The sequence below is a fragment of the Alosa alosa genome, chromosome 14, assembly GCF_017589495.1.
Source record: "Alosa alosa isolate M-15738 ecotype Scorff River chromosome 14, AALO_Geno_1.1, whole genome shotgun sequence".
Classification (NCBI taxonomy): domain Eukaryota; kingdom Metazoa; phylum Chordata; class Actinopteri; order Clupeiformes; family Clupeidae; genus Alosa; species Alosa alosa.
This window is the reverse complement of record NC_063202.1, coordinates 30,188,554-30,213,882: the sequence shown is the minus strand read 5'-3', so window position 1 is coordinate 30,213,882 and position 25,329 is coordinate 30,188,554. Positions and strand designations below refer to the sequence as shown.

At 41.5% G+C, this 25,329-nt stretch overlaps 1 protein-coding gene and 1 long non-coding RNA gene across 3 annotated transcripts in view; one reads left to right on the top strand and one right to left on the bottom strand.

Annotated features, from left to right (window-relative positions):
* Positions 1–25,329, top strand: part of usp10 (ubiquitin specific peptidase 10) — a 33,471-nt gene that overhangs the window by 2,853 nt on the left and 5,289 nt on the right. The window contains exons 2-11 of one of the 2 annotated variants that reach the window (XM_048262488.1): positions 7,699–7,767; positions 10,585–10,630; positions 10,881–10,940; positions 11,984–13,249; positions 16,450–16,541; positions 16,655–16,764; positions 17,060–17,118; positions 17,354–17,457; positions 20,540–20,639; positions 24,173–24,356. In XM_048262488.1, coding sequence (XP_048118445.1) covers positions 7,699–7,767; positions 10,585–10,630; positions 10,881–10,940; positions 11,984–13,249; positions 16,450–16,541; positions 16,655–16,764; positions 17,060–17,118; positions 17,354–17,457; positions 20,540–20,639; positions 24,173–24,356 — 2,090 coding nt within the window. The remainder of the gene's footprint in view (positions 1–7,698; positions 7,768–10,584; positions 10,631–10,880; positions 10,941–11,983; positions 13,250–16,449; positions 16,542–16,654; positions 16,765–17,059; positions 17,119–17,353; positions 17,458–20,539; positions 20,640–24,172; positions 24,357–25,329) is intronic. The other variant, XM_048262489.1, reaches the window with a different exon arrangement.
* On the bottom strand, positions 10,175–24,196 carry LOC125306893. The gene is made up of 2 exons (XR_007195620.1): positions 24,165–24,196; positions 10,175–10,661 (listed from the first exon to the last, which is right to left on the bottom strand). It is a non-coding gene; the product is annotated as an uncharacterized LOC125306893 (long non-coding RNA).

The following is a 25,329-nucleotide window of genomic DNA, read 5'->3' as shown; positions in this document are numbered from 1 at the left end:
GAAGAGGAGGGAAAGTTAAGTGTGTAGGGGTGGGCCCCTAGATCTCTGAGCTCAGGATGCCATCTTATTATGGCCAGAAATGGAATAAGAAGTGACTGGTGGGCAATGTTTACGTATAATCAGGGTTGCCTGTGGGTTACCTTCTGTTGCCACAGAAGCCCGTGGAAATAATACAGATGGTTTTGAATTTCAAACTATTGATCCCATTGGAAATGAAGCATCACTTTCTAATTGCAGGCCTATTAAACCTGCGTATAAGAATTGTAATATGAAATATGTATGTATTCGCATATAAATATGTGAATATGAAACCTCTAATCATGAATTGTTTTATTTGAAACTGGCATAACTGTATATAAGTACATCTCTGAGTTACCCCAAATGGTACTACTTCTCTTTCTGGAATGGTAGTAGTTGTCATTCCCTTTGGCTTTATATGTTGTCAGTTGTGCAGAATTCATTAGGTAGGCAGCAGTGCTGTGGGAGGCAGTAATTGGTTGTTTTGGACAGGAGAGGTTTTGGGGGCGTGTGTGGCAAGTATTCCGCATTTGATCAGTTGGGAGCAATTTGTTGTAACCAGAAAATCCTGTGAAACCACTTTCAGCTATCAGCATGTGTTAGTTTTACTTAAATGTGATGCTGCTAAATTCATTCAGAAACTTGTCAGTCATGTGTTGGTGATGAACTGATCCAAACTTTTACACAAGGTCATTTAGAGAGACTGGTGACGGAGACAATATGGTGACAGTTTCCACATCTTGGCATATGTTGAAAACCATCTCAGAATGACATACAATAACAAGTATAGCAGAATGACACAAGCTTACACTTCTGTTTATTCCTCAGTTTCCCCTTACCTCTGGTGCTGCAGTGAATTTGCATAATGTCATTCTTCTCCCACCGTGCCCAGTTCTTCAAGGCCTGCCTTCTGCGATGACGTTGTCCGTTGTGTGAACCTTGCCCCTTCCCTCTGCAGTGACTTTGGTTAAAAAAACGTGTGTGTTGCCACAGAAGCCCATGGAAATAATACAGATGGCTAATTTGAGGTAATCCCCCCCACTCCAAGCGAACAGCAAGGGGGCTTAGTATGGTACGTGTGGCACGCCTGCAGCAAGGGGCAAAGGGACATTCTTTCTGTTGTGATTGTGATTATCCATCCAGAGGCCATTGGATTAGAGCTGCCTGTTTGTCACTTGTAGTGCCGTTTCAGCAATGTGGCTCAGCCGTTCACCAAAGAGTTACATGTTGCTTGAATTGCACTTTCTTTTCTCTGTGCCTCCCTCTTTTTTTACCTCCCCTCTGTCCGAGTGTGGAAGGCAGGATTATCAGTGCCCAGTTAGGGAGCGAGTGAACAAGTGAGCTTGCTGCAGCCTTTACCCTCTCCCCAACAAAGTACACCAACTATAGACCTTTAAAGCCATGCATCAACACAGACAGTTCATTACCAGCTTTAAATAAAATATTTTGGGAATGATGCATAAATGAAACCCCTGAATTAAGTTTTGCTATAGATGCTCTTGCATGCATTTCTTTTCTACATGAACTCTGGCTCCAGGTTTCCATTCCAACAGGGAGTGTGGCAGCAGGTCTGCTGCTGCACAGCAAGTGCAAGGGACTTTCAATTACACTGTTAGTGCGACTGGGATTAAGTTAATTATAGGCAGCGGGAGAACGCAGGTTATCTTAAGGGGAGCGAGTCCAACACTAGGGTGGGACTGGGAACCCAGCGCTCAGCCTGGGAAGGCTGCCATGCCCAACGCCACTGCCCTGTCCTGTCTTGTATGGGTTTATAGCTGTAGCACCTGCCTCATGCAACTTGCTTTACAGAAGCTAGATAACTACTAACAGACTGAGTAACAGTGACAGACTGATAAGATGGCCTAAATGGCCTTTGATGTTGAGACTCAGACCATGATGTCATTGACCAGTTTACATCATGTTTGAGCAGACTTGCCTAGTCACTGATTGTTTTTTCCCCTTTATCTTAATATTTATTGAAGTTTGTACGCAATGTTTGTCAGTATGGTCATAGTATTGTGTTATCACATTGAACTCTGACTGATGGTTCGTTACAAGGAGAGGGAAATTGACTCATTTGCTTAATGCCTAATGATATTAGCCAATGTGTTGCATGTGTGAACCCTCCCTGCTTGACAGATGATCGCTGTTGTTTAAGGGCACAGCTAGCTGGGGGTAATCCCTATTTGAACCGGTGAGATTTGAGGGTCAGAGGTTGGGTGTGTAAGGCCTGCCATTCCACTGTCTCTGGTCACTGCTGTCTGCGCTGCAGCTTAGTATGGGAACTATGCAGAGGTTGTAACATTTTGTTTCATTACGCCACATTGTTCCAGACAGACAATCAACTAGCCAGCCCTAAATGCACATAACTGAAAGAGTACTTGTATAGCTAATACACAATTGAGACAGACCTAGTAACTATTTATTGAGCATTCATTTAGTATTAAGGTGTCCTGTCTGAATGATAGCTACACATTTAAGTTGAAAAGTTTATTGATGCTCTTGTGACCTAGTTCCATACACAATAACATATGAGTGAATAGCAGGCATTTGAATAACATGTTTGACAGGAGGGAATCACAACATCCATAACAGAGTAAACTGTTGCCCCATCATTTTTATCAGGATTGTATAACAACTATATGAAGAAGGGGTGTCCATGATTCTCCAAATCCTCGGTTTGATTTCATTTTTGATTTTAGTCACGTTTCGATTTTCAATCTGTTTTCAATTATGTTAGGCCTACTATTAATGCATATTTATTGCTATATTTCCTTGTTTTGGTGGACTTTTAGTTTTTTGACATATTTCCTGGTTTTGTGGGACTTTTAGTTTTGAAACCGCATTTTTATATTGAAAACGTGCCTACCGCGAACAGAACAGACATTAAACATAAATGTGAACATGTTATGAAACAACTCAGAACAAAAATTTGATTGTTTCAGCACACTCCGAAGAGACACAAGGTGTTCATGGAATATTGCACTTATCAATGTGCATGTTATGCCTTAAAGTAAGTTTTGGACTGTAACTAGAACTTCTTTTCATTTGCTAAGTTTTTTTTTTTTTTTTTTTAACTGGCTGCAGCTTGAAGTGGCATTGGCATGCATGCTGGACGTGACATTGGGGGTGTGGCTGCATCGTTGATTCTACATTTGATTTTGAGGTTCAAGATCGAGATGTTATTTCGGTTGATTTTCGACTGAAGTCCGAAATCGTGACACCCCTAATATGAAACCATTTAAGATTGGTTAATTGATTAAGAATTCTAGACTGCCTTATATTTGTGAGTAGGGATGTAACGATTACCGGTATAATGGTAAACCTCAATAAAAATGTTGACTATAATAATTACCGTTTTAATTTCAAACATCATGATTATCACTGTTAATTACCGCGGTGTGGAAACCGTGTGTTTCATCCTTCCCAGCTTCATCCGAGCCTGCTTTTGACATACAGTAGGCCTGGTATAATGGAACAAAACTGGTACCCTACTGATTCTGTTGTCTAATTGATGGTTTTAACTACGATTCGGATTAGGCTACACCTGATTTTAAAAGGTGGAACTTTTTCACCGCAAAATGTGTACTGTATCATGTAGCCACTCTGCGTCTTTTTATGTTCACGTCCACATTAAATCCATTCCCCTCACGTTATCAGGAGAATACAGTAGCCCAAAGTTTTATTTTGAACGCTTACTTTGTTCTCACTCATTGCATCCAAATAACAGAAATAGCAAACTCCAAGTTATGGTAGGGTAGGGTAAGTTAAGCTATAAGCACATAGCCAATTAAGCATGAAGAAAAAAGTGAACGGGACACTTTTTGTAACTATTTCAGCTTGTGTAGGCCTATCAGTGCTTTCTGAACATATTGAACACACTTTTAGAAATACCGTGATAATACCAAAAATCGTGATAATTTTGGTCACTATAACCGTGAGGTTAAATTTTCATACTGTTACATCCCTATTTGTGAGATTATTTTGAAACATTAAACTGTTTCAGACTTTGAAGCAAAAGCTATTTCCTGTGGTTGCCATGGTTAATGTTATGTAGTTCCATTTCCATGACATTATAGCTAGTTGTTTATCTTTTGTTATATCCTCCTTAATTTAACTTGTAACATTATGATGGGAAAAGATAGAAACCTTCAGGGGGCATGTGTTGCTTCTTTGCTTTGATCCCATGTCCATCCTCGTGGTGGAGGCTTGCACTCTGTAGCATCCCATTGATTAATCTAAACTTCTGGATGTGTCTGAATGGACGGCACCTGTTTCTTAGGGTGTTTTTACACACATAGCCTTTAGTGATTTTTTTTTTTTTTTTTTTTTTTTTTCTATCAAACTGGAGTGCATTTGACCCCTTGTTTGGACCTCCAAAAAGAAGTGGTCTCGAGCCGCATCATCCAGCAAACTCTGTTGAGAAAGCAAATAGGTCCAACAGTTATTATGGGAATTATGGGAGTTAAGATCACCTTCTTAAATAAATGGCATATGAGTGGTCCTGATAACGTGAACAACAGGCAACAGAGATGTGTGAGAAGATACAATGTTTCATAGATGTATGTTCGGAGGAGTTCATGGCAATCAATTTGCCAAAAGTGACATGCAAACGATGTAGCCTAATGGGAGATAAGAGCCAAGATCACCCTGCGAAACTGTGTGTAACTCCAAAGTTGCTCCCATCACCGGAAGATAAACACTAAAAAAGTGACCTGACTGGGCAGTCTGCTCAATTATGACCTATTTTGATCCTAGAAACGATGCATGCGTGATACTGAACCAGACCAAAGTCTGTTTGCAACATTGCATACAACTTATTGCCTGTTGTGGACCAAACAATCAAACTATATGTCTGGAAACACCCTTTATCATTATGTAGTCTAAAATTGTGTGTCAAGACGTCCTATTTAGTTTTAGTTTTTTCCCCCTGATACATTTGACCTACTTGTTTTGTTTTCCTTATTATTTGGCTGACGCCTTTATCCTAGCTCCCAGGGCTCGAAATTAGCACCCGCCAAGCGCCAATGGCCAGTATACTTTTGTATCGGCGGCTGAATTATGGCAAGCACAGTCTTAAAACAAATGTGTTGTCCCTATCTTGACACCGATGCGTGTTAAAAAACAGCGGAAGCTGTGTTATTTACAACACATTGTGTAACAAATAAGGAAACACCACAAACTGTTGTCTCTATCTGGACACAGAGATGTGTTAAAAACAACGCAAATCAGCTGCTTATCAACTGCGAGAATAGGCTACTGTCACGCTAAATTGGCTTGCCATATCAACTATGTTTTGCATTATAGTTCTGTTCGCCCAGTGTTGACATGGTCAGGTTATTTTCCGATGGGCTATGGGCACAAGTTTAACAGTTATTTGGTTACTCTGTCAGGCATAGCTGAGAAAACAACTAGATCGCCACTCAAATAGAACTTGAAAGTTTCAGATGTTGCATAGAAACATGGCCTATTACTTGCTTAATTTTTACTTTCAATGATGGCGAACAAACTAGACGTGATTCATAGCTCAAAACCTATTGCCACTGTCATATTTTTGTAGTGGTCATTATAGTGAAGAGCCTTGATTACTGACCAAGATAGAGCAGCGTAATTCGTTCGCTCCGCTTCAACACTGTCTGATCATAGGCTACAAAGTTATTGGAAAGGCCTTTTTACTTGAATGGAACTTGTGAACTTCTGCAGAGTTCTGAGAATCTGTATAATAGGCTAAGGGCTGAGCTACACCAGGCACGTAACTGAAGCATTCAGTTCGCGTTGCGTCTGCTGTAACAATTAGCTTCCACTATAATCAATGGAAATAGCTACACCAGACATTATATAACGGCGGGTACGTTCGAAAAAAAATAGACCATTAATCTAAAATGGATTTTACGAGTCGCGAACGGAGCGCTTCAGTTATGCGTCTGGTGTAGCTTCCCTGTAATGATGGGCTACTTTTAAAATAGTTATGATAAGCATTGTTTAGTTTTGGTCGGTAAAAAATGTCTCGCCGGTAATCTTTTCCATCTACCAGCCACTTTGGCTAGTAGGCCAAAAAGTTAATTCTGTACTGTCTGTATAAATCGTCTTGTAAATAAACTACCAGTGCTTTTTCAAAGTTCTCAATGTCTCGTTTTAAATGTCAAGGCCCTCGTAAGTCTACCAATGAAGTATGGAGCTACTTTGAGCCTCGTAAATGGTGTAAAACAGTGATTTATTTGCATGGCTAGGCCGAATACCCGAGGCACCACAACGAAACACTGTGGGTAGCATTGGCTAACTAGCGGCAGATTTCTGAGTGCATGGGACAAGCCGAGGTGAGCTATGAGACATACGTTCACACTTGGTATCATGTTTCAACACACTTTAGGTCAATATCACACCGGAATTCTCCTTTAAGTAAGGGATAAAGGCCCCCGAGGTGTCCTGTTATACGGAATTAATGGACGAGGGCGAGTGGCAAAAAGTTGCTTCCGCCCGAGTCCATTAATTCCGTATAACTGGACACACCTCGAAGGCCATTATCCCGCTTATCACCCGTTTGCCACTGTAAAGATAGATAGATAGATAGATACTTTATAGACTTTATAGATAGATAGATAGATACTTAAAGCAAAGGAAACACGCGGTTTCTTTTAAAAAGAAGCTCAAGTTCAGCTTGTGGTACAACTTCCATTGGCCCTATAACAGCGATAGCACAGTTAGCTTGTTTACAGTTGATTCCATTGTTGCGAAGCTTGCAACCGTAGTCCTACTATGGTTGTTATAGTTACCATTCAAAAGCATTGATATGGAACGGTGTCCTGTTATTCAGAATTAAAAGCCACCCCACCAGCCAATCAGAAAAGAGTATTTCTTCTCTCCGGGTGATAATGGGACCGTAATAACTGCTGGCAATCCGATATCTTCCACTACAAGTGTCATGGTTGACTAGAACCATGCAAGGGTTGCCGCTGTTGGTTGAAGTTTTCCCTCATGTTATTTATTGGCTGAACGCAGGCTCAACCCTTCACCAAAATAAGGACATCCAGCAGCCATTTTGCCATGACAGTGCAGCATGACTCATCACTTTAAAAGTGCTTCACTTCCACTGAAGTTAATGTGAAATTGTTGAGCTGATTTTTAAACCTCTGTTTTTCTGCTCTCTTAGCTTCTGCTGTGTACAGTGTCATATAGTAAGCAGTAAAAAATGATCCATGACCTTGAAAGGAATAATTCAGGCAAAATCTAATGAATTCACTAATACCAGTAATGGAGGTAGATCAGGCTCATTAAAATCTGCAGTTTTCACAGACATATCCCTCTATTCATTCAGCAAGTGGTAAAACTTTGATGCTTTGCCAGAAGGACTAGCACACTTTCCTATAAACGTTATATTGTTCGGAATGAGTAGGTCTGTTATTGTTTTGGGACATCTAGAGGATGATGGATTTTAGATGGATGAGCTAAGCTTATGTTTTCAATACTAGAATGCAGACATTTAGTGTCCATTATGTGTAAGTTATTTCATTTCTGAAGAACAGTACAATTTATTAAACATATTCTGTAAGCATATATACTCATATTCACTGTTATCAACCTGTCATCAATTTCTTAGTGGCACAGGTTAGTCTGATTGAATGCATAATTGTGCAGTGCACAGCAGTGTAATAAAATTGAATTTCTTTTTATCCCAAACAGTATATCTTTGGGGAGTTCAGCCCAGATGAATTCAATCAATTCTTTGTGACTCCCCGATGTTTTGTGGAGGTAAGTATGTTTTGAAATGTTTTATTATTTATATATATTTGTGCAACCCACAATTTTTGATCAGCTAAAATTGTAAGCACAATTTTAAACCACCACCCTAAAAGAGATTGTAAGGTAAGACTCCTCCTTATTAGCATTGCCATTTACCATTAATTTAATGCTAATGTTGTGAAACATCCATGTGTAGCACTTATGCCACTTATGTTATCAAAGTAGCTGCACAGGGAGAATGTGCTCCTCAGAGGAATACCAGGCTGAATTATCCCTTTACCGTCACATAATTTGGTTGATATTGGGCAATAGATCGCTCAGTGGATTTGTGTATGGGTTATGTGTGAAAAGGTTACTTTTTGTATCTGTATAGATAGATAGATACTTTATTGATCCCCAGGGGAAATTCAAGGTCTCAGCAGCATACATACAAGACAAACACATTCTTTAACAGCAGAAGAGTAATTAAAGTATATAATATAAAAACACAACTAAGCAGTAAGGACAGTAGAAGATAAAGAATATGCTAAATATACTAAAATACAAATTATACTAACACTTAATACAATATATAAAAATATACTAGAATACAAATAACAAAATTACAAATTATACTAACACTTAATCTAAATCAATTCTAAAAACAGTATCCACATAGTGGTGATTAATAAATCAGAGGCGCTTGCAATGACTGAGGCAGGGACTGAGCCTGTGATTCTCTGTGCATAGTAAGGTATGGTAAGGTGCTCTGTGTGAATGAGTGTCATGGTGATAGTGCAAATGAGTAAGTCAACACTGCAACAATGCAGAAATAAAGTAAAGTAAAGTCTATATATTTAACTATTTAAGAAAATGAAGTGTGGCCACAGTTCGGCTGTGGCATGGAGGGGGGGGGGGTTATGCATATGTGCTAATATAGCACGCAAACAATGAGACATAAAGACAGTGGCACAAGTGGACTGTGGACAGATAGTACCAAACATGGAGGGGATGAAGAGGCAGACAGACTATGCAGAGAAGTCTATCTCTCCTCTTCCCTTAAGTGAGGCATTGAACAGTTCAATGGCCCTGGGTCAGGGTCCATGTCAGGGGTAGTAGTTTCATTTGCAAAGTATATGATGGAATACATTCTGTGCGTGAAAAAAAGCAGCCTGAAAGTCCTTGAGTTTTACATTCCCTAGACCGGGAACCTTTAAAGAAGTATAATAAACAAGTTCAGTTTGACCCTGCCAGTTATTGTAAACTATAGAAATGGGACGAAAACCTCACAATGTAACTCTTTAAAGCTTCAGTTGTTCAAAACAGTCTCGTGCCAGTCCGATTTAATGAATCCTTACTTTATGCAATATCACTTAGTACAACAATATAAATATCAAATCTGCCCTACAGGCATACTAGAAAAAATGCTTTTTTGTATATATTTTTTGAGGAGAATGTAGGGCTCGGCGACATACTGAATATACTCGATATATTGCAGTTTGCTGTATGTGAGACATTAAAGTGTTGTATTGCAAATATCGAGTGTCCTTATCTCTCTCCCCCTCCCTCTCAGTAACAACGTGAACAACGCACATCACACACTCACCAACCAATCCTATTCAGATTGGGGTGTGACGTCTAGGTGTAGACGAGAAGAAGTAAACTTTCAGTTCAACAGCAGCAGTAGCATTTCTATTTATGGGTTTCTATCTATGGGTCAACAATGAGCTAGGTAGATGGAAGCAGTTCTGATTTGGTTACACAAAATGAAATGGCAAGGGATTTTCAAATTAAACTTACAACGATATGATCCGTGGGCAGAAGGACTACTGTCTATGTCTATGTGCACATCTGACCGTTTCAAAACGACAGTGCCAATGCACACATTTCACTCTCCACATATGCTTTTCTCGTGCTAAATGTTTGTCTATGCTTCCCTCCAGATTGATTTTAAATTAAACTTATGAGATCTGCGCATTGAGGCAGGTTAGGCTACTGTCTGAGTGCATCTCACTGTCTCAAAACGAAAATGCAACCCTGTCTTATTTATCAACCAACAACCGAACGACTAATTAAGGAAGCACGCCCCACCTTACCTTCTGTCTGATGTAAGCCATCATCATTCTTATGGAGACATGTCAGTGACGGATTGAAACAAACAAAATGTATTTGGAAAGTTAACTAAATGCAAAAAGAGAAGTGAGTTAAGTTTATTCCTGAAGAGTGGATAGGCAGATGGGCCTTTCAAATAACAGGCCATGATGGCTGCTTTGCAAATAGGCTAAAATAAATAAATTGATGTAACCTATTTAGGTGTATTGAAATTTTTGCATGCACACTTTTCCCTATAAGAAACTTTAATAGTAGGCTACTGGCAAGAATTCAAAACTACTTTCACCCTTGCTTTTACATGCGAATTTAAAAAAGAAACCACCTGTGAATAACCAAGAATGATTTAATGCGGATATAAATTACAGGCATTGGACTGGTATGATTTATCCTAGCCTACTGCATCACAGACATCATTTAAAACATCACAGGGTGAAAGTGAGAATTCATGAAGTCCTTTTGAGAAAATTTTAAAATATCGAGATGTATATCGTGAAATAGACTAAAAATACCACAATATTATTTTTTTAGCCATATCACCCTGCCCTCACCAGACTGCCCAGTCTGCTGAGGAATATTTATTCTGCTTACTTTCTCTTTCAAATATTGGTGGTTTAGGAAAGTTTAGGAAATCTAACAATAGGCTAGTTAGACTTCTTGTATTCTTACTATTTGTCTCCTGTTAGATGAATACAGATCCACTGCTGATATGTAATTGTCTCTGATTTGCTCCTCCAGCTTCCCCCATTCAATGACAAAGTATCCTGCATCAGCCACTCCTCAGGTAAGAACAGAACTTGACCTTAGCTCCCGCCCTGGAAGGGAATACAGACATTGAAAACATAGTGTTTCTATGCACACACACATACACACAAATAACCCTCAGACACACTCATGTGTGCTGGTACATACTGAAGTGACATTTTTAACCGCACCGCAGTCTGTCACAAGGCCTTTGTGTCCAGGAAAAGATGCACTTTACCCTCTCGTCTGAGCACTCTTGATCTTTATCTTGATTTGTATCAATTATTCAGGAAGTTACTGCACTCCTGCTGTGCCTTACATTACGGAGTCAATGAGACGGCAGGTTTGCGGTGAGTTATGGGTCCAAAACATGGTGCCTTATTCCTCCTCCTTCCGCTGCCGAACTCAAACCCGAGTTTCTAAACACTGATGGCTTTCTAAACCTTGCCCTTTGTTATTACTCTCATTCTTGCCTGTTTCGTATGATCTGTGAAGCTTTTTTGCATGCTTTAGATGCCATTAAATGTCTTTCTGGCATAAAAACAATGCATTTTGCACAGCTGTGCTTCCAGTTGACTCCAAGTTGATTTTAATACCTCTTTCCTAGTTTTGTTTTTGTTTTTTAAGGTTGTTCTGTTGTGTTTAATCCCTTAAACACACTTACTGAATGTATATGGACTCTTTGTTTTCCTTGCTGGGTGCAATGATGGTTGTGATGGGCCGCCAAGCACAAATTCTTTTCATTATTTTTATTTTTTTGTATTGATGGTGTTCAATTAACATCTCCAAATTGGCCAGGTTTGATCACAGCTCTTGACTACTTCTGACTCTCTGTGGAATGAAAGCCCTTTGAGTACTAACAGGATTTCTCTAGCAATACGATGGGTATGACTGAAGCATATCACAGAATGACCTAACCAGTACAGAAACATTTGCCTCACTGATATATGACCTAAACATCATCACTCTCAGTATTGATGTTGCCTGAAATTACTAACGCTGTTCTCATGTTCTATTTTGAAGTCTTACCTCCAACAATTATGGTATCGGCAGTGTTACATCAGTTTTCACATATTAATAAAGTTTCACAAGCTAGTGATGGAAGATCATAGCAGCATATAATAATTGCTTCTAAGTTTTAAAGACGCACTGTTTAAGCATACGTGAAAGTTTTTTTTATCTTTGTGGCCATGAAGGTGAGTTTACAAAAGTAATCGAAGTATACAGGACCGGATTTGAGTGCAAATGAGTTTAGGTAAGCAATCATATAGTGCACAGGACGGTAGTGCTGAGCAGAAAGAAAATGTCTCTTGCCTCAGGAGGGCGTGGCCCCCTTGCCTGTGGATGGCTGCAGCATATCTGATTGATTCCCCCTCCCCCTCCTCTCGTACAGGGGAGGACTTCCAGCGCATCGAGTTTGGCGTGGACGAAGTGATGGATGCGGAGCCTGTTGGGGTGAAGGATCCCATGTACAAAGTGTCGAGCACCCTGAACCCCCAGGCCCCAGAGTTCATCCTGGGCTGCCAGTCTTCCCAGAAGGCCATGCCCACAGCCATGCCAGAGCCGGACGTCCCTGACGGCACCGACTTCAACTCCGTGGACTGCCCGGACTCTGAGCCCTCCGCCATGGACAGCGCCCAGGCTGGGCAGGAACTAGACGGCATGGGTGGAGGTCTGGGCCAGCGCGAACGCAAGAAAAAGAAAAAGCGCCCGCCGGGATACTACAACTACCTGGAGGGCTCAGGCGGCAGTAACAACAGCGGCGGCATGGTGGTGCCGGACGGGCCATTGGGCTCGGGGCTGGTGAACGGACACTCGCTCGGCACCCCTAGCCTGACCTCCGAGGACACGAACCCAGAGGGGCTGTCGGGGCCTGAGCTCGGCACGCCGAGTCCAACCACCACCCCCGGTGCCATCCCTGCCCCCGCCACCACCCCCGCACCCACAGCGGCTCCCACCCATCAGAGGACTTGTGCCAGCCCTGATGAATCTTCCCTGGACTTGACCAGCGGCGCCGCCTCCTCTTCCTCAGACGGCAACAATGCCGCCTCGTCGTCGTCCTCCTCTTCCTCCTCCTCTTCCTCCTCCTCTCAGAGCAGCGCGGTGGCGGATGGGCGCAGGACTGCAGAGCAGCCGGCCGAGAGGCCAGAACTGCTGGTCGGCGGCAGGCACAGCCCTTGCCCCACCTCCCCTCCTCCACCCGTGTTGGCTGCTGCAGCCAGCCCGCTCGCAGCTGCCGCTGCTACTACTGAAGAGGAGGAGGAGGAAGGGGTTGTGGACAGTGGTGTAGCCAACGGGCTGGCTGGGCCCAGCTCTGCAGATGGACATGAGGACTCCTCTGAAGCAGGGGAGGCGCTGCAGAGCTTGCCCACTGCTGCCTCAGCAGCGCCCCCTGCTGCTGTCGCCCAGCCGCTGGCGGAGCAGGCACAGGTGCCCGCTGCGCCAGCAGCACCTGCTGCCAACCCGCCCAAGTCCTGGGCCAGCCTTTTCCACAACTCCAAGCCTTTGCCGGGGGGCCCACAGGCCTATGTGGAGGTCAAGAACGTGCCGGTGGTGACGCCCACTTCTCCGGCTGCTGCCGAGGTGCCTGAGAAGGCTGGAGAGGTTCGGGAGGGCCCTGTCCCCGTGGCAGAGGACCCTATGGCCCCCAAACTGGCAGGTAATGTACAGAATGATGTTTGTGTGCCCACAGAAGCATAGTAAACTTCAGTGTTTTATTTTGCAGGTCCAAAATCATGTATTGTTTCAAATGTCATGAGCAACCTACATGTGGGAAGTCCAAGTGTGCTTTGCTAACATCTGCCATTAGTGTTTTGCTATTTAAAAAAAAAAAAAAAAAAAAAACAGTGGCTTGAGAAGCAGATGATTCTGTGATGTCTGGTTGAATTCAATCACATTCCTTTTTAGTGCTATTTAGTGTATTATAATTTGTAGTATTTTCTGTGAGCCACTGGGTGGCAGCAAACTTGTATGTTTGAATTTCTCTATTCGGTCGGTATTAATCTCTTGCAGTGAATTTCACAAATTGTTCTTGTATTATTTTCACAATTTGTATTTCAGAAAGGTTGTAGAAATATGTGTTAAGATATATTTTTTTGTGCGTGTCTCTATACATCATTGTTATTTTATGGAAGCAACAGATATTAGAACACTAGATGGCACCAGCACTCAAAGTTTATGGCAAGACCTCTACAAAAGTTTTCTTGTGCTCCGACCTTGGGAACACTACAAGCTTTTCCAAGATATGGCTGTGTGAGAAGGTTCTAGATGGTTCACAACGGGCTTTAAATGGTTGATGACATGCCTCTGTCGATGCATTTGGGCATCAAAGAACCCCATTGTTTACTAGTATGTAATACCATTAGAGCCCCTAATCTGGCCGTCTCCCTGTGCAGTCAAGCCATTGCAGGAGCACAGAGATAAAAGTAGCCACACAGCTAATGGCATTTGAGGTCTCCACTGCCACGTTGACAACACCATCAATTTAAAGCTTTGAGACCTAAGTCTGGGTTTTCCCCAAATGTTAGCCTGATTGCAGATGGAAATTCAAGAATTTGACAATGTGAGCCTGAACCTTAAAACGTGACTTAATTGCCTATGAACGTCTCCCTCTTTCCCACTTACTCATGTTCCACTGAACTCTTTGGAACATTGGGCTCATAAAAGGAGTACAGCCTGCTTGGGAAGACAGGATCTTCTCTGTGGTTTTATTTGGTGTTGGTGGATTCTACCGTCACAGCATCCCTCTGCTGGGAACTCACTGGCGTGTGTGACGTGGTCGAGCTATCGCTGGCTGGCGTCTACAGTGCAGCGAAGTGTCAGTGAATCAGACATCGTAAGAGATTACTATCTGTATCTTCATGTGTGGTTCAAAAGGGTCTTGCTAGCCTTAAGTTAAGGCGTTTTGGTGATTTGTAAGACACCGCAAAATGGAATGATCACACAATGTCCCGCATCCCAGAGCCAAGGAACGGGGACTGGCAGTCGTTGTCACAGATCCGACGTCTAGACATTTTGACAGTCCAAGTAGTGTAATGGAGACATCAGAATCTGTGGCATGGCAGTAGAGTTAAATTTGCCATGTCCCCAAGAGAGACATTCCTAGTGGTCCATTAATTGCAACTTAATTAAGTGGCATGGCATGTACCATTGTGTTCTTGGAACCCTCCATTTTTCTGTGCAGGCCTCATTTCATGAAGGGGTGTCTGCTCATAAATTTCATCTGGTTCTGTTAACTTTATATAAACCCTTAATAAATAAATCATTACTTCTTTTTTTAATCCCCCCCATCCTCTTCACAACTGGAATTTTCCATCTTTTTGATAATCGTGTTTATTATTTATGGGGCGATGGGGTTTTTTGTCTGCTGGCTAAATATGGTACAATGTACAAAATCCTGTCCCTCAGATAAAACTCTGAAGTATTGCTACCTCAGATAGGGTCCTGGTTTTTGGACAGCACTTTTAATCTGGAATGGGATGTTAACCACGCCATCCATTAAATCAGAGACTTTCTAATGAGGAGACACAGCACTGAAAGAATGCTCCATAGAAATGCATGGGGTTAGTTTGTAACGCCAATATAGCAGCAGTCTCTACACACATCCTGCCCCTTCCTTTATAGAATAGGAAAGTAGCTGCCCGGTAACTGCTCACAGTGCGTTGCAAGATGGCCACTGAGTGGGGGGACTTGCTTAAAAGGACTTTGATTAAAGACTCTGATGGTCCCCTAAGTGGACACTCCTCATGCGGAAATGATTAGTAGATATCTGGCCCCATTAGGGAGTGTCCTACTCCCCTGATTGGTCTGCACTATTCATCATCTGTCCAGACATGCTTGCCCTCTGCTTGTCCTTGTAGGCACACAGTGTAAAATACAGCAGGTGGCTCCCAATGATTTAAAGGAACCATATGTAAGATTGTGGTCAAAACTGGTACTGCAATCACTTTCAAATTACTGTAGAGGTGTGTATCCCCTCCCCCTCCCCCCTGACTTGAGGTTGCCATCCCGGATACCGAAACACTACTGACTGCGATTAGTAGATAGGTGGAAGGTGGCGCATCAGGCCAAAACACAACATCAACATCAGTTGAGGGCTGCAACTTCACTTTTTAAATGACAATATCCTGGCCGGATTACTGTTGTCAGTGATATAAGTATTTGAAATGAACATGATTTCTTGTCTATGTCTAGTGACATATCAGGGCCATTTTATGATTAATTGAGATACATTTCTTACATATGGTTCCTTTAAATGCCGTCAAATTCATTGTACTCCTGACACTCCTGAGTTAAATGAGAATTTCTGACTTCTGCAGTAATAGCTTTGTGTGTGTGTGTGTGGAAGCCACCTGCGCGTCTGTATTTTTGTTTCATAACGTGACCGCTCAGTCACCTCGACGTGCCTATGACGTCATATTGGTTTAAAGTCCCATTCTACTTATGGCATATACGTAGATATCAGTGGTGATGCAAGATTCTACCAGTTATTTTGAGGTTGACTACTAGTAATGCTTTTTAATTACAGTCTCTGAACTTTGATGCAGCCACAGACCACAAAAACTCTAACTTGTGTAATGTGTTGAAGTGTTAAATGTTTTCTTGTACCAATTCCTGCAGTGTATTTGACTCCTTGTAATACATACCAAGAAACATGTTATAGTAGGTGTTATTTTGCTGATTTCCATCTGTTGACACCTTGATTGATTGTTTTGATTTGTTAGCTGAAGAATTGGATTAGTGGCCTAATGTAAATAATGGAATTTTCCAAATGAGGGCCTAACTTTTTTGTAATATTGTAGCAACTAAGTTGTGGTGATCGCTCACCAACATGTAACTACTCGCTTCTTGCATCCCCAGAACTTATTGAGAATGTGAAATTGATACACAAACCAGTGTCTTTGCAACCCAGAGGACTGATCAACAAGGGCAACTGGTGCTATATCAATGCTGTATCCTTTTTCTGACATTCGCCTCACCTTGTGCTTGGTGATTGTGCACTGCTTTCCTTGTATATTGTCTCCTGAGAAGTTCACAGCAATGCCTCCTTAACCTGTGCCCTAAGACCTTGCAGGCCCTGATTGCATGTCCCCCAATGTATCATCTGATGAAATCTATCCCCCTGTTCAGTGAAACCCAGAGACCATGCACATCAACACCCATGATGGATAACTTGTGAGTTTCAGCTGTGTGTCTAAAATGTTAATGTGGATTAGATTAATTTACGTCTGAGTCAGGGGAAACACTACATCACTGCATGTCCCGTTGATGAGAGTGGAAATGTAAAGCCAGCTCTGGAAGAGCAGATTTTCATACAATCAGACTCTCTGTCAGTTGTCAGAAGTGATCAGTCTCAAGTGGGGCCAGTGAATTGTACTCAGTAATGAGCAAGGCTGTTTTTCCAGTGTGTGATTTTGCATTGACAAGGTCATTTGTGTTGTTCCATTGTGTCCTCTTCCTCCTTCTCTAGTGTTCGGCTGGTGAATGAATTCAGTAACATGCCTGTGCCCTCTAAGGCCAAACTGCAAGGTAAAGAACTGCTCCTGCAGAACATTTTCAAGTGGCCTGTGTTGGTTGTTTAAGATTATTCAAGAAGCGTTTAAAAGCTTATCTTGAGTTTACAGTTTATATGATTGTACAATAACTGTTACTTTTTAATTTTACTGTAATATTTATTGTTATTCTCTGCCGTAAGTTGTGTTGGATATATGTCTGTTAAGCAAGGATAACGATATTCACATGATCATTTACCTTTCCCCTCTAGCTGCTGGAGACAAAGTCATGAAAGACATTCGGCCAGGTGTACCTTTCGAGCCAACTTATATTTACAGACTCCTCACACTCATCAAATCGAGCCTCTCGGAGAAGGTAAGAGCTTTATGCCTCCCTCATCAAGATATTTGTGTACTAGTCAGGGGGCCTATGGGGTTTCAGTGGGATTGAAATGTTAATTTTTGGAGAGTGGTTGGACTGTCTTGGAGGTCATTGAACATGGAGAACAATTATGTCTCTTTTTTTTTTTTTTTTTTTTTTTTACCTGTTTTAACCCTATTTTTGTGAAAATGTATATTTCACTATAATTAACAACCTAAACCTAACCTAAATCACTGGCTATGTTGAATAAAGTTCACAAAACAGTTATTTTCTTATTTTCAACAGTATGATTGTATGTCAGCATTATGATTGTATGTCAAACAATTAGAGATAAGATCAATAACCAATCAGTTTCCCCAAATTCCATTGCTGAAAGATAGCAAAAACACTGAATCACAGATGAGACCTCAAACAACATTTAATTAATTTACATAAACACAACATATTAGATCTCACCTCCACAATTTCCTCATCAAAATGTACAACTAGTCTACTAAACCCTATTTGTACTCACCTTCTTAAGACTGGTCTCCCCTTCCTGGATAATATTTTGCTCTAGATTAAATAATTCTATCAGGGCATGTACTGCAGTCGTTTAAGACATTGTTATTAAGCCCTCCCTCAAAAAACCTAGCCTTGTATCGATACTGGTCCTCCTGGACCTCAGCGCTGCCTTTGACACCATAGGCCATGACTTAGGCTTGAAAATTTGATAGGCATCAAAGACTCAGCACTCGCTTGGTTTAGATCATACCTTCCTAACCGTCAACAATTTGTACAGGTCCATAATAAACCATCTACCCAGATTATAGTAAAATATAGAGTGCCTCAAGGCTCAGTACTGGGGCCCCTGTTGTTTAGCAGATGATGCATAACCATACCGCTCCATAAAACCTGATGAATTAACCCAGTTAGCCAAACTTGACACATGTATAAGAGATATAAAGACATGGATGACAAATAATTTCCTGCTTTTGAACTCCCATAAAACAGAAGTCATGGTTTTAGGTTCTAAAAAGATGAGGGATATCCTATCCACATCACAGGCTACATATAGTGATCTTCCACTGACCTCATCCACAAGTGTTAAAAACCTGGTTAGAGTTATAAGTGACCAGGACCTAGCACCAAGTAATCACATAAAACAGATCACCAAAACTTAATTTGACCATTTAAGGAACATTTCAAAGATAAGGAAGTCCTTCTCCTTACCAGATGCCGAGAAATTAATGTTTTGTCATCTCAAGGATAGACTATTGCAATGCTATTGCGATGCTATTATGCTGGCTGTAATAATACCTGTCTAAAGAGCTTACAGTTTATTCAAAATGCAGCTGCTCACACACACAAAAAATATGAACCTATTTCCCCCACCTTTCTTTTAGAATATGTGTGCCATCACCTGACTAACAGAAAGACATACCTCAGAATATAACCTAACTAGACTGTGCCACCATGAACTATGAAAATGTGCTTGCTCAAATGTAGAAGGCTAGAAGGTCACTAATATCACCAACCATGAAGAACAGAGCACTATGTGCTTCAGGTTATTCGATATTCTAAATTCTATCACTTCCAGCTATCATCAGCCAACTGTCACTGGTAGTCAGGGATGGATTACTGCATGGGCCTACCGAGCCCAAGCCCAGGGGCCCAAGGAGTCAGGGGCCCAAGCCATGGCATGGAATCATTGCCTCAATATCAACACATTATATCAACACATAGGCTATAGATCTGATTGAATTAAAGTATTGGCCATCCCCAAAATGCTCCAGAATACAGGAAATCACATCAAATAAATTTAAAAAATGTCCCCCGCAACAATTAGTGGGGGGCCCTTAACACATCTGGGCCCAGGGGCCTGAAAGTTCATTATCCGTCCATGCTGGTAGTGTCTCTTTCTTTCTCTCTCTAACACACACACGCGCACACACACCTGTCTGTTTGTCTATCTGATCCTTTAACCTTTCTTTTCTTTTCTTACAGACTTCAGCTGGTACTATGTAAAAGTCTATTAAACTTGATTTAACAGAGATCTCTGCACTTTGTGCTCTGAATGGGTGTAGACAAGAACTGACAGAGCAGGCTAGGCCTACACTCAAGCACACTAATAGGCATGAATTGATAGTATTGATATTGAGTAGTATTATTTTTTTAAGCGGACAATTTCGAGAATTTAAGGCACAATTTCTTGTTAAAGAGGTCAATCAGCCTAAAAATGTTTTATAATGTTGTATTGTTTTATGTGGCCCACTTTTGCACACTACCTTGTAGAATATATTTGCTTTTTGGCACCAAACCCTATGCTATAATACCAGCAATGTGAGGTTTAATGACAAAACACCAAATTTGACCTTTTCTGAATTTGACCTTTGATTAGGGTTCTTCAAAACCTTCAAAAAAAAATGGAGACATGTTTTCTTTTACTCTTAAGAACCCGTAGAACAAAGATATAATACTCTCCAAAAATTAACATGTGAATCCCACAAGCCCCCCTACTATACTGCTTCTCTTTATTTATTTGGGTTTATTTGGAGCATTATCTAAGGAGAGAGGACACTGTGTTCTACCTAAATGTCCTGTGCTACCTGAGGGAATTCGCACACACGTTCAGCTTAGCATTGCTGAGAAAACCACAAAGCAGAGATCGATATCAGGCGTCCTCTGCATTCTGAGTGAAATTTTTTTTTAATGAGCGAACAACATAGTAGGGCTGCCGGACCGTGATTAGGAAACCTTTGAGGCCTGCGTATCTGCCTGCCTTGACTTGTTACCTGGCTTTGAGAGTGAGTCTTGCGCTAGTCATTAGTGTTGTAATATAGTGTTCGTCGGCCCTGCTCACCAGACTGCCTGCCTCTACCTGCTGACTCTATTAGTACGCTGAGTCAATTGTGTGTGTGTGTGTGTGGTGCTAATTAGCTGGCCATTGCCTCAATTCAATTCAAATTCAAATTTCAAATTCAATCAGCTTTATTGGTGTGACTGTAAAGTTATAATATTGCCAAAGCAATATGATGTGTATAATAGCACAACAAATTGGAAACTATCAAGAATAATCTCTCTTTCTACCCCCCAGGGGCGTCAGGAGGATGCAGAGGAGTACCTGGGCTTCACCCTGAACGGCCTGCACGAGGAAATGCTGGCGCTGAAAAAGCTCATCTCTCCACAAGAAGAGAGTAAGCAATCACAGACTTGTGGCAAACAACATGCGTGTGCTGTCTGTGTTCTTAGTGGGCAAGAAATGTAGCCCTGGGGGTTGATCCATAATGGGAATTTGTGATGAGCCTGGTGAAGTTGACTCGAAGGTGGTAAACCTCCTAATAGACTGGTGTGGTGGAGCAGTGGTAGCATTGCCACCTAATGGCCTATGCAGATTACACGATTTCAGCCCGATTTTGCCACGATTTTGTCGTAGTTAACAAATTTCCAGTATCGTGACCGATTTATGAAAGGTCGAAAACGATGACGAACGAGGAACGTGTCTTGTAATGTGACATATTCAATGACCCGTGATTTATTGTCTGCGACATTCCACGACTACACGACCAAAGGTCTAGCATGTTAGAATTTTTTGGGAATCTCCTACAACTCCCGTATTGACACTGACAGTTTGACAACATGCCACGAGTAGACTACAATAGGCTACATGATCTTGTAACGTGGCCAATCTTCCGACCAATACGCAGCCAGCATTTATGTTTCTATGATCGCCTAGTCTGACATGGTCAATCGTAAAAGACCATTGTGGAAGACAAAAATTGTCTGCATAGTAGGGCTGGGTGATAAAACGATAGCGATATGTATCGCAATAGACATGTAATCGATATCAATAAAACATACGTTCGATAGAACATTCGATAATTAAAAGCAACACACACCTCCCGCCTTACGTTGTCCATAATTAAATAGGCTAATATATCTTGCATTGTAGCTGGTATGTGCAACTCTACCAGAGTAGACGATAGAAGTAGGCCTACCTCAATACAGACTCACAATGAGTCCTTGCCCCGTGCACACTCTCTCTCTCTCTCTCTCTCTCTCTCTCTCTCTCTCTCTCTCTCTCTCTCTGTCTCTGTCTCTGTCTCTGTCTCTGTCTCTGTCTCTGTCTCTGTCTCTCTCTCTCTCTCTCTGTCTCTCTCTTTCTCAACAGGTGCATCCCTCCTCATGCACATGTAATCCAAACGTTCACAATCGTGCAAGACGACTGGCTAAATTGTTATTAAATCCGGTTCGCATCATTTGCACGTTGCAAGAATTTGTTCAAAACTGTTGCATTCGAATTGACTGCTAAGTTCTAATTATCTCAATCCCGATGCAAATGGAAAAGTATTTTCCAAGACTCAAACGGGCCTGTCCCAAGGAGAAAAAGTATTCATTTGAAACTTAAACACACGTGGGGAAACTGAACAGTCTAACCAGTACACTATGACAAACTAGCAAATTAAGCTACTTTGTTTACAATATTTCCAGGCTTCAACCAGTGCTGCTTTTCATTCAGACTTATGTGCACATTTATTTATTTAAATGTTTTTCATGATTGGGTTGCTATTTCTTTTCCCTGTTTGCTTTCATTGATAACTGAGGTGATAAAAATCAGAGGAAGGTTAAGTTTGAAATAAAACTTTTTTTTTTTTTTTTTTTTTTTTTTTTCTGGTCCTTACCTGAAATAGATTTAAAAAAAAATCAATAATTATCGATATCGACTGATACGAAATACTTATATCGTGATACAGTTTTCATATCGCCCAGCCCTACTGCATAGGCCATAACAGTTGGCAATTCCCGAACCCACCGTCATAAGTCCATGTCACTTTAGATGAAAGCATCTGCTATAGATGAATATCAGTCACCTTGATCAGTCCTATGGCTTTATTCTCCCTTTAAAAGCAAAGCTATATGACTTCTATTAGGAGGGTTACCACTTACTCTGACTTAACTTAGCCAGGCTCGTCACTAATCCAACTTTGTGGAATACTAGATATTTAGGCTGCATTTGCACCGGCAGGCCTTGAGGCACAGTTCTGGTTTTCTGTCTATATCTGATTTTTTTTTGGATTGCCTGTTTACATTTACGTTTCAGAATGGCCCATATCAGATATCTGTGTTTTCACTGTTCACTAATTTGTAGAACACTTGAGACAATTTGCGACAAAAAGACAAAAAGCGCACCAGAGGAATTTTGGTCACTGAGATGAAAGCAAACAGACGGCACAGCAAATGCATTAAATATGCTTGCATTGGGGTGTTTCAGTGGCTAGTTGTTTACTTTGTTTACGAAGTATCTTGATGTCTGCAAAATAGGCTATCGGTTTAATTTTAAGTTGAAAAAGAAAGTGGAGAGACTACAGTCTTTATTGCAACTTTTCCATGTATGTTTTCATTTTAATTACACCATTCTGCTAGTCGTGCATGCACATGAAACTGTAACTGCAAAAACGTAGAATATTGTGGGCATTTTCAACAATGTACAAGTTGAAGATGCCCAGGAATATCTAATCTGCCCGTTTAGACCGCAGTCGGCATTTATCCGATTATCCTGTTTACACGCTAACGGTGCACATCAAAATTGTGACACATGTAAGCAAAAAAATCGGAATTGGGTCACATTTAACTGACAATGTTTAACTGATAGCCTTAGTTGAGCGTCAAACTGAATATTCCAGATGATTATTGGGGCCGTTTTGGGCAATTAGGTGAAGGTTAAATGTTTCCCATAGTTACTACAATCCCTGGCAAAAATGATGGAATCACCACTCTTGGTGGATGTTCATTCTGCTGTTTTATTTTTTAGAAAAAAGACAAATCACAGATGTGCCTCAAAAGAATTTTTATGTAACAGATGAACATTCGGGCTTTGTGAAACATAGCTCAAAATTAGTACAAAACTAGTAATTAAAGGCATTCTATTTCAGATCATGTATAGGAAAAAATGATGGAATCACAAATCTAAAAAATGTGTACTTTGTTGCATCGCCTCTGGCTTTTATGACGGCTTAAATTCTCAGGAGGCATAGACTTCACTAATGTACAACAGTATTCTTCATCAATCAGGTTTCAACTTTGTCGAATAGCAGTTGACGGATCAGCTTTACAGAATGGTGCCTTGTCATGCACCATTTTCTATTAGTTTCCACCATACATTTCATTGCATATCAGGTAAAGTACCAGGGCATATGTTACCTCTATAGTAAATGCACAAGTGTACATTGACATTTTGACACTTGTCATTCCATCAATCGAAAGGAGTTTTGGTGATGAGTAGGTCAATTTTCCAGGATGATAATATATCTTGCCATAGAGCAAAGAACTTTTGGAATGACATATCAAGTCAATGATATGGCCAGCAATCTGGATCTCAATCCCATTGAAAATGTATTCTACAGACTCACCCTTCTAAAAAATAAAACGGCTGAATGAACATCCTCCAAGACTGGTGATTCCATAATTTTTTACCAGGGGTTGTACTACTTGTTAACAAATAATAATGTTGTGGGGACACAATGTTGTGGGCTGGGGTGTTATGTGGAAGCTGTGGTCCAGTGTCCATGAGGACCCAGGCTCAAGTCTGGCCTGAGGTAATTTCTCTATCCCACACCCCATCTATTTCCCACTAATTTCTTGTCTACTCTCCACTCTATCAAAAGCCCATAAGTGAATCTTTTTTAAAAGTGTGTATTTTTAGACATGTTTTGTCTCTGTACCTGAACAGAAGTATCAACACCGAATGGCCCCGACTCCCAGCCAGGAATGGCGGACGATTCTGCTGAGAAGGAAGAAGAGGAGGGCAGCGATGACGAGTGGGAGCAAGTGGGCCCCAGGAACAAGACCTCCATCACCCGCCAGACAGACTTCATCCGCACCCCCATCACAGACATATTCGGAGGCCACATCAGGTTAGGGGCCAACGGCAACGCCACACCATGCCAACTTCCAAGCCACCACAGTATGGCTCTCACCAACCAGTGTGGCTAGTTCGTGGAAAGTGGCAGGAGACGGTGTGCTATGCAAGTCATTCATCCTCCGCAGTAATGCAAAAAGAAAAGAAAAAAACCATGAAGCGCTTTGTTGGCGTAAGAGCAGCAGCACCTTATTTTCTGCTTATTTTTCTTTGAGTCGGCTGGAGAACCACGGCACCAACGGCGCCCATGTCCTTCTTTTTGTTGGCCAGGCCTTCAGTGTTTTTGGTAGGCGCGTGGGAGCCGGGAGAGTGTTTGGTAGAGAGTGGTGCCATCCACTGCTAACGCTGGCCTCTAGCACCCAGCCCAGCCCAGCTCCTTGCTGAAACCTCTGCGGTTCAAGCATTATAAACTGGTCTGCCGCCAGCCACCAGATGAGAGCCAGTAGACTCATCATCACGCTCTGTGGAAGGCCCTTCGTCTCCCAAAAAAATGCTGTGGCCAACAGTACATGGTTCTGTTTGTCTACTCTGACGCAGGGTTCAAGTACAACTACTACCATTACTGAAATATCTCTACACGTCTTTCAATTTAGAGAGGAGGGGCTGGCCTATAATCAGAATCTGGTATTCTGCCCAGTGAGATTAGAGGGATTGGATCAGATGATATTTCTTTCTGTCTCCACAATTAGGCTTAATCATGTTGCCCTATTAATTCTCAGATTCCAGGAGAGATGTGGAAAATTTCATATTCTATAGAAATCATGCTGCCCTTTTTTGTTTTTGGAAGCTGATGACAGTTGTGGCCTTATTGGGCATGTCTTTTCCTAATGAATGTCTGCCAAACTTCCATTTGTGTGTGTCATTTTGGAGAGAAAAATAACAAGGTCAGTCCATAACAAAGTTGTTTGGTAACAGAAAACATGGCGTGACCTGTTCCACCAACGAGTGTAACACCCTTTTCGCATGTG